The sequence below is a fragment of the Eptesicus fuscus genome, chromosome 7, assembly GCF_027574615.1.
Source record: "Eptesicus fuscus isolate TK198812 chromosome 7, DD_ASM_mEF_20220401, whole genome shotgun sequence".
NCBI classification, from domain to species: domain Eukaryota; kingdom Metazoa; phylum Chordata; class Mammalia; order Chiroptera; family Vespertilionidae; genus Eptesicus; species Eptesicus fuscus.
This window is the reverse complement of record NC_072479.1, coordinates 54,513,161-54,531,177: the sequence shown is the minus strand read 5'-3', so window position 1 is coordinate 54,531,177 and position 18,017 is coordinate 54,513,161. Positions and strand designations below refer to the sequence as shown.

Sequence of the window (18,017 nt, the reverse complement as noted above, 5' to 3'; positions counted from 1 at the left end):
CCTCAACCCAGGTTCAGCTTGGTTCTGGAGCAATTACATCATTTCAATGTGATAAGAAGCAAAGGTGTCAGTATCCATCCTCTGTTCTGGTCCTCAAACATCTATTCATGTGCATCACAGCCTGGGACCTTTTGTTTCCCTTGCCCATATTACTCTTAAGACCTAGTAGTTCTCTGTATAAGATATAAGACACCGATAGTATTACTGTGGCAAATTGCAGTGCAGGAAATTTGTCAAGTATCTAAGGTTTGTCTTTAGTTTCACGTCACACTAGACAGGAGAACACCCTTTTGCTAATTCCATACCAATCTTTGGAATGGGAAGACTGTGTGACGTTCTGAGGCTTTTTTGCCTGAGTTCAAGGAGCAACTTAATTATCGTTCCCCTTAGATGTCTACAAGGAGAAGAAATTGCAGAAATCTATCTCATTTTTCTCTTTCTGCCATTCCCACTCCATGTTAGTGGAAGACAGTAAAGGTCCCCAAACATACAGATCCTATTCAGAACCACTAAATCCTCTAACCTATTCCTCAACTCTCTTATTCCCTGATATAGAATTTTTATAAATTCTCTAAGGATGAGAAATTTTGTTCTTACTCATTACTCTGAATAAAATATTTATTGCCTGGAATATTTCATTAACCTAAATGCTTGCATTTGAAACTCAAACCCATTAATGCATTCCTCTTTCTCCTCTTCTCAACTCTTACCTAAAGCCAAAATTAATTAACTTCCATTTAACTGAGAGGTACATCTACAATTTCAAATAAATACATAGTATAGGGTAAATGTCAGTTCAAAAATATTGTCCACAGCACATAGGGGAGAGTTAATCACATCTGGGCTTTAGAAAAATGATTCTGATTGCATTGATTTTAAAATACTGAATGGGAAAAGCAAAGATATATGTTAACCATATGTTAACATGTTTCTGCAATATTTCAGCTATGAGATAAAGACACCAAGAGTAAAAGTAGTGTTGTGAGTGACAGAATAAAAGGAACAAATTAAAAAGATAAAAGAAATGGCAAGACATGCCGACAACTGGTAATGGGAGTCAAGAAAAAAAGAATAATAAACAATGTTTTTAAATGAGACTTATTGTTGACAGGGAAGGGAACACAGACATAAGTGCCACATTAAAAGTCTTGAAATATGCACATCTAGAGGACTCTCAATAGGAAGTCATAAGATAAAATAAGAAGAACCAATACTGAATAGTAATGAATGGTCGCCTAATTCCAGATGCAGTTGTACATATTTTATCTATATTATCTAAATTTTTCATTATAACCCTAAGATGTACATATTATTTTATCACAAGTTTGCACACATACACACACAAATAAAAGACACAAGATAAAGAAATTAATAAAATTGCTCAAGGACTCTCAGATACAAAAAAAGGAAAAGGGTAAGTTCAAACCATCTAAGTGATCTAGATGTCTAAGAATAAATTGAAGTCAGAATACTGTAACATTTTCCTGCAGATGTAAATGTAAGTATCATCAGCCTACTTTAAATCACCTTATTTATTAGAACTTCCTAGAGAGCGGGCAGAGTAAAAGAGATATTGCCTAAAAAAAATAGTTCAGGTGCACCAACAAATTAGAAAAGGAAAAGGAGCTATGAAGGAGAAAGGAAAAAAAATAGACAAAATTATAGGAAGAAATTCAGGATAATGTGAGATGGTAGCAATTAAGCTGTAAACTTTCATAAGTTCATGGTTTTTATGCAGAAGAGAACTTGAGTTAAATCAAGTCTAAAGATTGATTAATGATTGAAACAAGAAGGAGGCTTGTGGTGATGTGGGCTAGAGTAGTTTAAATGATGCAAAGACCTCATGACTTGATGTATAATTGGTTAATAGGACAGAGAAGACAATTATCAAGTAGGTAAAATTTAAGAGAGAAAGTTGAAGTATGTTTCAGAAGTTGCTAAACCTTGTTAAAACTGATATTGCTGAATGATATTTAAAATGGGTGGTAGTGTTTATTTCCAGCTGAAATAGGCTGACCCAAAACATTAAAAAATCAAGATATTGCTCTTCAGCTCTATAAATATACTTCAAATGTTCCCTTATTTGTCTGTCACAAATTTTGAAGTAAACATATACAATGAGGAATGAAAATATGTCATTGTCAAATGAGTTTAGAAAGAAATAATGGAAAAACATAAATAAGAAAAAAATCAATATCAAAACTATGGTCTTAACTCTAATGCTTTGATGGGAAAAGGGCTCTCAAAATCTAGAGAAATATGAAACTATAGATGTACCACAGTTTTTTAATCCTCTCATCTGCGGATGGGCACGTAGGCTGTTTCTAAATCTTAGCTATTGTAAATCGTGCTGCTGTGAACATAGGGGTGCATATATTCTTTCTTATTGGTGCTTCTGTTTTCTTGGGATATATTCCTAGAAGTGGGATTACTGGGTCAAATGTGAGTTCCATATTTAATTTTTTGAGGAAACAAAGCAGATAGTTAAAGGGCATTCAGGTTTTCACTATCAAAGGAATTTAAAAAGAAATTAATTAACCTGAGTATACAGTTCCAGATTTCTGCTTGTAAGCTGGAGGAAATTTCTTTGTAGCACTACGATATCCTAAAAAGCATTAAAATGTATAACACAGGTATTCTAACAGTAGAAGTAAAATATAGCCACAGGTAATATTAATGATATAAAATACATATATTTGAAATAAATTTCCTGTGAGGAAAACCCCAAAAGTTTGGATTGTAATATACTAAATGAATCTTTGAGAGCATGTATCTAATAAAAATATTTTAAACACACCTCAGAGAAACTCCACTGGATAAGTTGAAACAAAATAAACTATGTGATAAGCATTCATTGTTAGTTTAGTTGCTAATACACATGTAAATTTTAATGCAAGGATTTTCTTAGCAAAGACCATTGTTAGTTTTTTTAGGGACTTTTCTGCTAGAAGCATTTCTGGAGTTCAGAAGTAGAGGAAAGTCAGAATAGTAGATCCAAAGCAACTTCTAGGAAGTAGGGGGAAGTAAGAATAGTAGATCCAAAAGCCATTTTTAGGACTTGCTTTCATTGATGTTTATAATATAACTAGACGCCCAGTGCATGAAAATTCATGCACTGTCGGGGGGTGGAGGGGGTCCCTCAGCTCGGCCTGCCCCCTCTCACAATCCCGGAGCCCTCAGGGCCGGGAGGTGACCTGGTGATCAGGGGAAGGCGATGCCCCCATCACACCTCTGGCTTCTACCACTGCCAGCTGCGCAAGCCTCTGCTGGCCCTGGTTACCTGAGTCTCAGGTGGTCCTGGGAACCTGGGCGGCCACCATCCGACACTTGCCTGCACCTCAGACCCGCCCTGGGCAGCTGAACAGCCGACTCTGAGGCTTGCCTGCATTCGGGCCGGCCCTAGGTGACTGGGCAGCCACCATCTGAGGCTTGCCTGGGCCTCCTGCCAGCCCTATGCGGCTAGGGGCTTAGGGCAGGTCTGGCCACACCTTGCGCCTGCCACCCACTGTCTGGACTGAAAGGACTGTGGAACTCTGGCGGAGCTGAGGCGACTGGGAGCTGCCATCTTGTGGCTATGGGCACTCCCATCAGTGTGATGATCAATTTGCATATTCCTTCTTTATTAGATACTAGAGGCCCAATGCACAAATTCGTGAACAAGTGGGATCCCTTGGACTGGGACAGTGATCAAGGCCTATGGGGGAGGTGGGGGAGCGGCCAGCAGGAGAAAGGAACCCCGGGGGATTGACAGGCCATGGGATGGGGCCGGGGAGGTTGGCTGACCAGTAGGGGAAGGGACTGCAGGAGAGGGAGCCAGCTGGGTGGAAGGGCCACGGGAGGGGGCTGCGGGAGAGGTTGGCCAGCTTGAGGGTGGGGCCATGGGAAGCTGGCCAGCTGGCCCCACCTATTGGGGCCAACCACGGGGAGGAACAGGGGGAGTGCACTGACCATCAGAGGACAGCTCCTACATTGAGCGTCTGTCCCTGATGTTCAGTGAGAGTCATAGCGACGGGTTGACTGGTTGCGCTGGTTTTCCAGTCACCAGTCATAACAGTTGCTTAGGCTTTTATATATATAGATTAGATAGGATATGTCAAACCAACACCAATTACAGTTAAATTGTAATTACAAGCCACAGTGTAAATATGTGATTTAAATATGAACAGTCAGTTTATGTGACACAAAGAGATAATCAAACATTGGAATGTATGATATGCTTATTTCCCCACTGATCTAGGAATCACTCACTGATTTACTTCTCTTGAGGTTAGAAGATGACTAGGATTCTGGAGTTCTTCATATAAAGTCTTTCTATTTGAAGCAGAATGGGCAAAATAATCAAGGATGAAAAACCATACTACACTAACAACCTTCATCTTGCTGGGACTGACTGATGACACTCCACTGAAAATATTGCTTTCTATCTTTCTATTTCTTTCCTACATGTTGAGTATATCTGGAAACCTAACCATCATCACCCTCACTCTGATTGATTCCCACCTAAACACACCTATGTATCTGTTCCTTCAAAATTTCTCCTTCTTGGAAATTTCATTTACAACTGCCTGTGTTCCCAGATTCCTATATAGCATATTATCTGGGGACAAGTCCATTACCTATAATGCTTGTGCCAGTCAACTCTTGTTTACAGACCTCTTTGCAGTAACGGAATTTTTTCTTCTGGCTGCCATGTCCTATGATCGCTACGTGGCCATCTGCAAACCCCTGCATTACACCACCATCATGAACAGCAGAGTCTGCAAGAACATCATTTTCTCCTGTTGGGTAGCAGCACTGATCATCATTCTCCCACCACTCAGTCTGGGTTTGGGCCTGGAATTCTGCAATTCGAATGTCATTGATCATTTTCTCTGTGATGCATCTCCTCTCCTGAAGATCTCTTGCTCAGACACCTGGTTGATAGAACAGATGGTTATCGTGTGTGCCGTGTTGACATTCATCATGACCCTCATATGTGTGGTTCTTTCCTACATTTATATCATTAGGACTATTCTAAGGTTTCCCTCTGCCCAGCAAAGGAAAAAGGCCTTTTCCACGTGTTCTTCCCACATGATTGTGGTTTCCATTACTTATGGAAGCTGCATCTTCATTTATGTCAAACCTTCAGCCAAGGACGAGGTAGCTATAAATAAAGGGATTTTACTCCTTATTACTTCCATTTCACCCATGTTGAACCCCTTTATTTACACACTGAGAAACAAGCAAGTAAAACAAGCTTTCCATGACTCAATTAAAAAGATGGCATTCCTCTTAAAGATGCAGAGGAAAAAAGAGTCAGTGAATCCAATTAAAATGAGAGATAAATAGGCAGAAAATCTAAAGCTTCTAATATTATTTGTCTCTGCATGACATTCTCTAGTCATATTTGCATTCTCACTTTGTGGTTAGACTTGTTTAGTGTGAATCCTGACTATTCAATATTTGCCTCCCCATTAAAACTAAATTCTAAGGTATTTATGCTTACTATCTGGCAAAAATTTCTGTTTTTGCCTAACATTTTGGTTGCTATCCCTGGAAACACAGTAGAACACATTTTTCTGCCATATCTGTACATTGTAAGATGTGACTATGTAGCCTATATTATAGCTAACAGGATGGGTGTGGAAGCGATGTGCACTGTTTCTGGACCTGCGCTATGCCAATATTCAATAGGTGATCCACCACCCCTTTCCCCACCTACTGGCATTGTAAGCTTCATGTTGATAGTGAATGAGCTTGATCTTCTATCTCTGGCATAGTCTTCACCCGAAGGACAGGCTATCACAGCAAGTTTGTTAAAGCTTCTCCTCTACTTCAACTCCAGTCAGCTGTCATCTGAATTGATAGGTAAAGTATCACAGAGCTATCCCTGCCACTTACTAAGGGAGCAATACTCAGAGTTAGTTCTCACTTGGCTACATGAGTACAATTATGACCCATCCTCAAATAATGTTAGAAATACATTCTGTTAACTTTTTTAATATGCTTTTATTTTTGTTTTTTAATATTATTGATTTCAGAGATCTGAAAGGAGATGCAGAGAGAGAAATGTCAATGATATGAGAGAATCATTGATCAGGTGCCTCTTGTGCGCCCCCAACTAGGATGGAGCCCATAACCCTGGCATGTGACCTGAACAGGAATGAAACTGTGATCTCCTGGTTCATGGGTCAATGATCAACCACTTAGCCACACTGCCCAGGCCATACTGTTAAATTTTATGGCATAGATATTATGTCTTGACTATTGGCATACTCCTACCCAGAGAGCCATAAATTCAAACCTTGCCCAGGACAATCATATAAGGAAAAATAGTATTAAAAATAATATACAGAAGTTTGTAATACCACCCACCCTTCTTCAAATCCCCTGTCTTATAAACCTTTCCAGTGAAGTTCCTCTGTTACTTCCTCTCATATTCACTGAGGTAGAAATTAGCTAAATAAAATTTTAGCTATTTAATATTTCTTAAATATATTTTTATTGATTTCAGAGAGGAAGGGAGAGTGAGAGAGAGATAGAAACATCAATAATTAGAAAGAATCATTGATTGGCTGCCTCCTGCACTCCCCCTACTGGGAATCGAGCTTAAACCGAGCAAGTGCCCTTGAGCTGAATCGAACCTGGGATCCTTCTGTCAGCAGGCCAATGCTCTATCCACTGAGCCAAACCAGCTAGGGCTAGCTATTTAATATTTTTCAATCACTGTTTAAAGTAACCGGTGTTGGAAGATGGAGACTGGAAGGAAGGTAGGGAGGGAGAGAGTGTGAGACAGTGAGGAAGCAATAGCAGAGTCTGTGGACGTGTGTGGCGTGTGTGTGTGTGTGAATAAGCTAGGGACAGTTAGATTCTGCAGGTCTTCCAACGGGCTTCCAAACAGGGCAGTCTTAGATGGCCTAGCCCCGCGCGCAACAAGGACACTTCTGGGTGGCCAGTGCGGGCACAGAGACCACACCATCTTGAGAAACAGAGCTGCTTAAGTCTAGGATCCTGGCCTTAGCACCACCCAGTCTGGTCTCAGACGCAAACCAGGACCCTGCAGCCACTGGGAACAGAGACCTGTGACCACAGCTACAGACCAACAGAAAATAAGAATCCAGACATCCCAGCTGCAGATTTCTGTGAGTCAAGGAGCCTATCCCCCTCTCCACAGGCTCACAGGCAGCACCATAGTAACTGATAGGACTGCCCCTCGCACAGGCCACAGGGTAGCTACAGGAATTTGAGCGTGGGAGCGTGGACACTGAAAATCTGTTCCCTGCAAGGCAATCCGGCGACCAAACCCAAAGCCCACGCAAGGAGGCAGACTTCCATTCTGGGCAAGCGCACACAGAAGTCTGTTTTCCGCAGCACAGGAGCAGACCTCCTGCCAACACAGTGCTACTGTGCAACCCAGTCCCCCAAGCTGACCGGGACCCCGATTCTCCAGGTGGGAGGCAGCACTGAGCACCACTGACTTGACTCTGTTTCTTATCGCATGCGCCTGGGATCCCTGACTCCCAGTTCATTCACACTAAGAGCCAGTGACTCCAATTATTTGTGCATGCGCACACAGGGAACCTGATTCTCAGCAAGAGGCTGCACGACACAACAGAGACTCTGATACTCGATTCTTGGTGCAGACACTGGGGAACTCTGAATCCTGCATGCACTAGGGGACTCTGATTTCAGCACACGCTAACAGGGTCTCTGTTTCAGCGCGGTGCAGGTGGGGTCCCTGATTCTAGGTGCGCACATGAGACCACACTGAGCGCTGGTAACACTGACCCTGGGCGAGCCTGGTTCCCACCAACCCAAGGCAGCCACATGTCTTACTGTCCGAACACTTCAGTGACACCTAGGTGGTGCGAAGCTTCAACTGCACACGGCCCAGGTCCACGCAACTCGATGTTTGAACCTTCTGGTGATAGTCAGAATGGGGAGATGACACAATCTCCAGAGGAAAGAAAATGAGGAGTCACCAAGAAAGGGAATTAATGAAACTGAAGCATGCAACATGACCGAAAAAGAATTCAGAGTAATAGTCGTGCAATTCATACATCGGATGGATGAGAAAATCAACAACCTATCCAAGAATCAGGAAGAAATGAAATGTGATATAGCTACAATCAAAAACACCATGGAAAGTTTCAACAGTAGACTAGAAGAATCAGAGGACCAAATTAGTGAGTTAGAAGATAAGGTAGAGAAAAAAGCTCAATCTGAACAGCAACTGGAGAAAAAAAATTAAAAAGCAGGAGGAAAGCCTAAGGGAGCTTTGGGACCACATGAAACAAAGTAACATACGTATAATAGGGCTGCCAGAAGGACAAGAAGAACAGTAAGGATTAGAAAATCTATTTGAATAAATAATGACAGAAAACTTCCCGGATATCGGGAAGAAAAAAGTTACACAAGTACAGAGAGTCCCAAGCAAGATCAATCCCAAAAGACCCACACCAAGGCACGTCATAATTTCAATGGCAAATATTAACGACAAAGAGAGAATCTTGAAGGCTACAAGAGAGAGACAGAGAGTTACCTACAAAGGATACCCCATCAGATTATCAAATGATTTTTCAACAGAAACACATCAAGCTAGAAGGGAATGAAAGGAGGTATACAAAGTGTTGCAAAGCAAAGGACTGAATCCAAGAATACTCTATCCTGCAAGACTATCAATCAAAATTGAAGGGGAAATCAGGAGCTTCGTAGACAAAAAAAAAAAAAGGCTAAGGGAGTTTAGCAACACCAAACCAGCAATGCAAGAAATGCTAAAGGGAATGCTGTACAAAGAAGAAATAAAAAGGTAAGAAGGAACACAGGCACAAAAATAGAAATGACTACAAACAAGTACCTTTCAGTAATAACTTTAAACGTAAATGGACTAAATGCTCCAATCCAAAGACATCGAGTAGCTGAATGAATAAAAAAACACGACCCATATATATGCTGTCTACAAGAGACCCACCTCAGAACAAGGGACTCACACAGACTGAAAGTGAAGGAATTGAAAAATATCTTTCAGGCAAATGGAAATGAAAAAAAAGCTGGGGTAGCAATACTTATATCTGACAAAATAGACCCCAAAGTGAAGGCCATAACAAGAGATAATGAAGGCCACTTCATAATACTAAAGGGATCAATACAACAACAGGATATAACCCTGATAAACATATATGCACCCAATGCAGGAGCACCCAAATACATTAAAAAAAAACTCCTGGAAAATATCAAGGGAGAGATCAACAACAATACAATCATAGTAGGGGACTTTAATACACCACTGACATCACTGGATAAATCCTCTAGACAAAAAATCAGCAAAGATACAGCAATCCTAAATGACTCACTAGATCAGATGGACTTAACTGACATCTTCAGAACATTTCACCCAAAGCCTCAGAATATACGTTCTTCTCAAGTGCACATGGGACATTTTCAAAAATGGACCACATATTGGGTCACAAGCAAAGTCTCCCCAAATTCAAGAAGATTTAAATCATACCGAGCATCTTAAACCACAACGGCATAATATTAGAAATAAACTACAATAAAAACAACCCAAAAAATTCAAACACTTGGAAGCTGAATAGCATGCTATGAAATAATGATTGGGTTACAAATGAGATCAAAGAAGAAATTAAAAACATCCTGGAAACTAATGACAATAAAAACACAACAATCCAAAATCTATGGGACACAGTGAAAGCAGTCCTGAGAGGGAAGTTTATAGCTCTACAGGTCTACCTCAAAAAAACAAGAAAAAAATGGTAGTAAATCATCTAACTCTACAACTCAAAGAATTACAAAGAGAGCAACAAGAAAAGCCCAGAGTGAGCAGAAGGAATGAGATAATAAAGATCAGAGCAGAAATAAATGACATAGAGACCAAAAAAATAATACAAAAGATCAATGAAACCAAGAGCTGGTTCTTTGAAAGGATAAACAAGATTGATGAACCTCTAGCCAGGCTCACCAAGAAGCAAAGAGAGAGGACCCAAATAAACAAAATCAGAAATGAGAGAGGCGAAATAACAACAGACCACACAGAAATCAAAGGATTGTTAAAAAATACTATGAACAACTCAACTTCAACAAACTGGACAACCTGGAGGAAATGGACATATTCTTAGAAAAATATAACCTTCCAAAACTCAATCAGGAAGATTCTAAAAATCTCAATAGGCCAATAACTATGGAAGAAATTGAAGCAGTCATCAAAAAGCTCCCAGCAAACAAAAGCCCGGGGCCAGATGGCTTCACAGGGGAGTTATACCAAACACTCAAGGAAGAAGTAAAACCTATCATCCTCAGACTATTCCAAAAAATTCAAGAGGAAGGAACAATTCCAAGCTCATTCTATGAAGTCAGCTTTACCCTTATACCAAAACCAGATAAAGACAACACAATGAAAGAGAATTACAGGCCAATATCTCTCATGAACATAGATGCCAAAATCCTCAACAAAATTCTAGCAAATTGGATCCAGCAATACATCAGAAAGATCATAGATCATGACCAAGTAGGATTTATCCCGAATTATGCAAGGATGGTACAATATCTGCAAATCAATAAAAGTGATACATCACATAAACAAATTGAGAAATAAAAATCACAGTCATATCAATTGACACAGAAAAAGCATTTGACAAAATCCAACACCCCTTCTTGATAAAAACTCTCAACAAGATGGGAACAGAAGGATCATACCTCAACATAATAAAAGCAATATATGACAAACCCACAGCCAACATCATACTCAATGGACAAAAACCAAAACCATTTCCCCTAAGAACAGCAACAAGACAGGGATGCCCAGTGCTGAGCGTGGAGGCCACGGGGGCATAGGGTACCAAGGAGACAGAACTGAACCTCACATCACCCTGCTTGGCCCTGGAGGATGGCTGGTTAACCAGAGACGGGTAAGATTCTTCAGGGAAGGAACAACCTAAGACAGGCACAGTCACAGACGGGCCATCAGGAGAGAACTAGGGGGTCAACAGAGGTGGGGCACAGACCCTCACCCCCCTAACTTTGCAGGGGCCTGAACCCTCACCCCTTCTGAAGGAAGTCTCCTGCCCCCATGGTTGCTTAACTTCCCATGCCCAGCTCAAATCGGGACCTGGGTAACAGACAGAGACTTGGCCGACAGCAGCTGCCCTCTCACTGCAACAAGAATTGTTTGAGTTTTCTTGAACCCATGGTGTGGGGAAGAGGGTGTTTGATATCTAAATCCAGCCTACCACCAGGAATGCTCAGGGCCTACTCAAGAAGGCAAATAATCCTTTCCACTAATATTTACAGGGTAAAATAAGATTGTTGTTAGAGTAATAAATTTGACAGTAAAATAGTAGTCAAGTTTTCAGGCTAATTTAAATTGGCTAATTGAAACAAGCAAATATTCTAGAAAAATTAATAGTACTGGACAAAAAGCAGTTCCTAAAGTGTTAACTAAAATTTTTATTGGTAATTCATCTCATGATAAAATTGCGTAACATGTAATGAACCTAAAGCAGTCATATTATAGTGCAAAAAATTAAAATTTAAAAGCTATCAAGACTACATTATAAAATTTTCAAAAGCCTCCTAATATTTAAATCAAAAAGAGGGGGATAGTAGAAGAATATCATGTAAGGAAAAATATCCTGTAAGTAAATTATATCTAGAAAATTTGTAATTCAGAAAATTAATTGTAATGCTAACAGCAAGACACCCATGAAAAACACACATGGTGTCAAAACAAGCCAGAGGAAAATCATTTGGGCAAAAAATGAAAAAGGATCCCAAGTCAAATTTATAGAAAATATTCCTTTATTAACTTTTGGTCGAGAATATGTTTGCATATTTTCAGAAAACAATTCCTAGACCATGTGGGTTCCTGCAACAGAGAGGAATTGACAGTACTACTCCAGCCATGAAGACAGAAGAGAAGCAGTCCAGAGATGGAAGACACTGACGTCGCCTTGCCACACTAGCAGTCAGCAGCTGTGCGTCACTGGAGGTTGCCCAGGACCAAACCAGAGAGGGTCAGCTGCATTACCACCATTTGTCCACCATCCAGAACTGAAATATCATTGCTGACATGTGCACATAAGGAACTGGTGGACATTGAAATTGGGTCTCAAAAGAACTGTTGGCCCAGAAAGAAACTCACTACAGACATCATGATTCATTTGCCTTTCAGCATAACCATTATTGCTTGTCTCATTTTCAGTTCTTTTCTAGTAGCACATGATCTCATTCATCTAGGGGAAATGATGACAACATAGACTGATGAACAAGAACAGACTCAGAAACAAGGAGGCATGGATCAGACTGTCGGGCCTCAGAGGGAGGGTAGGGGAGGGTGGGGATATAGGGGAGAGATCAACCAAAGGAATTGTGTGCATGCATATGAGCCTATCCAGTGGTTAAGGACAACAGGGGGGTGGGGGAATGCATGGGGAGTGGTGTGGGATGGGAACGGGGGGATGAGGACAAATATGTGATACCTTAATCAATAAAGAATTTTTTAAAAAAATAAAGCAAAAAAAATAATATAAAAGTTTCAATGGAAGAGGACAAATGAGTTTAGGAAAAGCATATTTAATATGCCTATTTTAAAATACAAATAATAGAATGTAAAGTTCAAAATCATCATTGTGGTAGAGAGGTTACACAGAAAAGGGTGAAAAAATACTTTGTTTCTGGTAATGTCTCCAGACGTTTTCTATTAAAATTAATAAATAATAGCTTGTGAGAATTAGCTGTCACATTGGAAAGCAGAGTGGGGCCTTAAGGAAAAAGCCCTTGTAAGTTCTGATGTACAAGGCGTGGGTTGGAATGGGTCCATACTTAAGGGAATCCAGGCTGGGAGCTATTGTGGCCAGCCATTGGCAGTTTCATGGCAATTACAGTGGACTACACCAACGTGGGCTTAGAGGAGAGGAACTGAGATAAATAAAAAAAAGAAACTTGGAAGAAAACCAAATAAAAAAACTTTATTTAGTTCGAAAAAAAAAAAAAAAGATAGTCTCACCACTCCTGTTTGACATAGTAGTGGAAGTACTAGCCATTTGCAATCAGACAAGAAGAAGAAATAAAAGGCATCCAAATTGGAAAAGAAGTAAAACTGTCCTTATTCACAGATGACATGATACTGTACATAGAAAACCCTAAAGACTCCATCAAAAAATTATTAGACTTAATAAATGAATTTGACAATGTAGCAGGATACAAAATTAATGCCAAGAAATCTATGGCATTTATTTACACCAATAGTGAAGTTACAGAAAGAGAGACTTAAAAAGCAATCCCATTTACCATCACACCAAAAAAAATTAAGATACCTAGGAATAAAGTTAACTAAGGAAGTAAAAGACCTATATGTGAAAAACTACAGAACACTGAAAAAAGAGATAGAGGAAGACATAAACAGATGGAAGAATATACCGTGTTCATGGATTGGTAGAATCAATATCATCAAAATATCCATACTATCCTAAGCAATCTATAGATTCAATGCAATCCCCATTAAAATGCCAATGGCATATTTCACAGACCTAGAACAAACTTTCCAAAAATTCATCTGAAATTTAAAAAAAAAGACCCCATATAGCCACAGCAATCCTGAGAAAGAAGAACATAGTAGGTGGGATCTCAATACCTGCTACCAAGCTGTATTACAAAGCCACTGTTCTCAAAACAGACTGGTACTGGCAGAAGAACAGACATATAGATCAATGGAATAGAATAGAGAACCCAGAAATTGACCCAAACCACTATGCTCAATTAATATTTGACAAAGAAGGCATGAACATAAAATGAAATCAAGACAGTCTCTTCAACAAATGGTGTTGGGAAAATTGGATAGATACATGCAAAAAAAAAATGAAACTTGACCACCAACTTACACCATACATAAAAACAAACTCAAAATGGATAAAGGACTTAAACATGAGCCGGGAAACCATAAAAATACTAGAGGAATCCACAGGCAGTGAAATCTCAGACATACACTGAAGCAATTTCTTCACTGATACTGCTCCTAGGGCAATGGAAACTAAATAGAAAATAAACAAATAGGACTAAATCAAAATAAAAAGCTTTTTCACAGCAAAGGAAACCATCAACAAAACAACAAGAAAGCCCACTGCATGGGAGAACATATTTGCCAATGTTATCACCAATAAGGGTTTAATCTCCAACATTTACAGGGAACTCATACAACTTAACAAAAGGAATATAAACAATCCAATCAAAAAATGGGCAATGGACCCAAATAGATACTTTTTAAAAGAAGACAGAATGAAGGCCAAGAGACATATGAAAACATGCTCAAAGTCACTAATTATCCAAGAGATACAAATCAAAATGACAATGCGGTATCATCTCACACCTGTCAGAATGGCTACATAAACAAATCACCAAAGACAAGTGTTGATGAGGATGCGGAGAAAAAGGAACCCTCATGCACTGCTGGTGGGAATGCAGACTAGTGCACCACTGTGGAGAACAGTATGGAGCTTCCTCAAAAAACTAAAAAGGGAACTACCATTTGACCCTGTGATCCCACTTCTAGAAATATACCCCAAGAAGCTAAAAACACCAATCAGAAAGGATATATGCACCCCTATGTTCATAGCAGCACAATTCACGATAGCTAAGATTTGGCAACAGCCTAAATGCCCATCAGCAGATGAGTGGATTAAAAAACTGTGTTACATCTACACAATGGAATACTAAAAAAGAATGCGGTAAAAAAGAATGAAATCTTGCCATTTGCAACAGCATGGATGGAACTGGAGAACATTATGCTAAGCGAAATAAGCCAGTCAGAGAAAGATAAGTATCACATGATCTCACACATCTAGTGGAAATAATGAACAACATAAACTGATGAACAGGGACAGATCCAGAAAAAGAGAAGAATCGTTCAGACTGTCAAACCTCAGAGAGAAGGTAGTGGAGGGTGGGGGTAAGAGGGAGAGATCAACCAAAGGACTTGTATGCATGCATATTAGGCTAACCACTGGACACGGACACCAGGGGGGTGAGGGCATGAGTGGGAGGGGTGTTAATGGAGGGATGACGACACATATGTAATACCTTAATTAATAAAGAAATTAAAAAAACAAAAACAAAAGAAACAAAAACAAAAAATTTAAAACTCATTAAAAATTTTAATTAAAAAATATACTAAATAAGTAAATAAAATAACCGGTGTTTACATTACCCTTTCCACTTTCTGATGAGTCTATCACTTTGAGAACATTATAGGGGGAAAATGGCTATGTAATATTTTGTTTTTCTTGACATTTTATGTACATTGGTAGAAGTAAAGTATGTAATTTTATCAGAAGAAGTATATTCAAGATACCTCACAAAGGTTTGTGCATAAAATATTGTTCCCTCTGTCATACTCTTTCAAATTCCATGAGCTTAACTGAGGAAGTAAATTTAGCTCCCATGTACAAAAATTTGCTATTTTATATCGCAATACCCAATACATCTGAATACTTATAGACTAGGATAAATGGAATAAATCTGAAAATGTGTAGGTGAAGATAAAGTAGCTTTCTCACACCCAACAATTGACATTTCACTATTAATTCTTTGGTGACATCCTAATAAATAATCTATTTTCATATTATTCTGAACAAGTGTGTTTCTGTGGAGGTCTTTCAAATACAAAACTTCAAATAAATACCTCGCAGCCATTTTAATGAAGAGTTTTTAAACTATGTAAAAACATAAATTATTTTAAAAAGTAATGAAGCATTTATAAATTAAGAACTATACCCAGGAATTTTTATGCTAAAGCTTATGTTTAGTTCCCTGTGTTTATAAAGCTAAAATATAGAATTCTTTGTTTTACTTTTATAAACCGCTGCAGACCCGAGCGCCATCGCAGCGACCTCGGACCAGCCCGCCACCGGGAGTTGGGAGCGATGGGAGTTGGGATTTTAAATATGCTTAATAAATATGCTCATGGATATACAAAATGTGTGGATGTACATATTTAAAATACTAGCAAGAGCTATCTCTATACTATGTATGATTTTACATGTATTTTCTTTTTTATTATCAGATTTATTTTTTACAACTAAAACTATGTATTTATAAAAATTGATAAATAAGGAAAATCACTCCCTATTAATTTTAAAAGACCTATGGTGATGTGGTTTGCATACCTTCTGTTTCTGATGCTCAAGTTTACATCTGTCCCAAGAACACAGTCCCCACTGCTGCCTTTAGGACATTTCTTACGCCCACAGTTATTTACAAACTAGATTTATTGGTGAGTTTTGAATCAGAGTCACCAAGGATATGAGTATTTATTTACTTATTTACATACTGAGTACATTTTTTTAAATGTGCTAGTGTGCCAAGGGCATCATATCTTCAAGTTCTCTATAAACCAAAAAGAGGTCCTACACACTCTAGCTTTTTTTCTTTTCATTTTTTATTTAAATTTATTGGGGTGACAGTGGTTAATAAGATTGTATACGTAAAAGTGTACATTTCTATAAAACGTGATCTGTATGCTGCATTGTGTGCCCACCACCCAAAATCAAATCATCTTCCATCACCATATATTTGTCTCTTTATTACCCCTGCCATCACCTCCTTCCCCGAGTAACCAACATACTATTGTGGTGTCCATGAGTTCTTGTTTGTTTGTCTGGTTTGTTCACTTGTTGCTTTCAGTTTTATAACCCACATATGAGTGAAATCTTATGGTACTTGACTCTGTCTGACTTATTTTGATTAGCATTATATGCTCAAGATCCATTCATGGAGGAGGACCAAGATGGCGGCATAGGGCGGACGCCTGATTGTTGTCTACCACAACAATTTTGAAACTACAACTGGAAAACAGAGAACCACCATCCAGAACCACCGGAGGGCTGGCTGAGCAGATGCTCTACAACTAGAATAAAAGAGATGGGGACGCGGGATGATGCTGATGCCGGTGAGCCAAAGATCACACTTTAAGAACTACGGCTCTGGCGACACAATGGCAGCCTGGAACGTGCTCAGCGTGGTTCCCCCAGCGGTCTCCGGCTGAGGGGACGGCTCATCTCGCTGCCGAGCACGGACAGACGAGCCCCTGGGGGACATGGGGTGGGAGACTCCACGCTTGCTAACCTCCGAGTCCTTCGAGAATCTCTGCGCTTTGGAAGCGGCCAGGTATGCACGCCTGGCGACCGGCCACCGCTGCAGACCCGAGCGCCATCGCAGCGACCTCGGACCAGCCCGCCGCCGCGCACCAGGCGCACTGGAGCATCGCCGAGCCCGCTGCCCGGCGAGTTCTGTGGCAGCCGCCCCGGAACTTTGAGAAAATGACCGGAGGAATTGCTGAGAAGGAATTGAGCGATGGGAGTTGGGATCAAGAAGACGAGGCCCCACTGGGTCCCGGGTCTGGGTGAGGCCGCGTGCCCCTGGGTCCGGGCGAGGCTGGGACCCGGGTCAGGGTGAGGCTGAGTCCCGGGTCTGGGTGAGGCTGCGGGCCCTTGGGTCTGGGCGAGGCCATGCGCCCCTGGGTCCAGGTGAGGCCGCGCACCCCTGGGTCTGGGTGAGGCCGCACACCCCCAGGTCTGGGTGAGGCCGCGCGCCCCTGGTTCCAGGTGAGGCCGCGCGCCCCTGGGTTCAGGTGAGGCCACACCTCCCTGGGTCTATGTGAGGCTGGATCCCGGGTCCGGGTGAGGCCACATGCCCCTGGGTCCCAGTGAGGCCACGCGCCCCGGGGCCTGGGTGATGCCAGGTCCCGGGTCCGGGTGAGGCCGTGCGCCCCTGGGTCCGGGCGAGACCAAACCAGAGGGAGTCAGACCTGCATTACCACCATTTGTCCACCATCCAGAACTGAAAAGTCAGTGCTGACATGTACACATAAAGAACTGTTGGACATTGAAATTGGGTCTCAAAAGAACTGTTGGTTCAGAAAGAAACTCACTACAGACTGATTCATTTGTCTGTCAGCATAACTATTATTGCTCGTCTCACATTCGGTTCTTATAAGTATATTTCTAGTAACACATGATCTCACTCATCTA

The 18,017-nt window shown here is 40.6% G+C and overlaps 1 protein-coding gene across 1 annotated transcript; it reads left to right on the top strand.

Moving 5' to 3' along the window:
- Positions 1-4,344: 4,344 nt before the first annotated feature.
- On the top strand, positions 4,345-5,328 carry LOC129149714 (olfactory receptor 6C2-like). Its single transcript, XM_054718599.1, has one exon. It carries the CDS (start codon positions 4,345-4,347, stop codon positions 5,326-5,328), a length of 984 nt encoding a protein of 327 aa, XP_054574574.1.
- Positions 5,329-18,017: the final 12,689 nt, after the last annotated feature.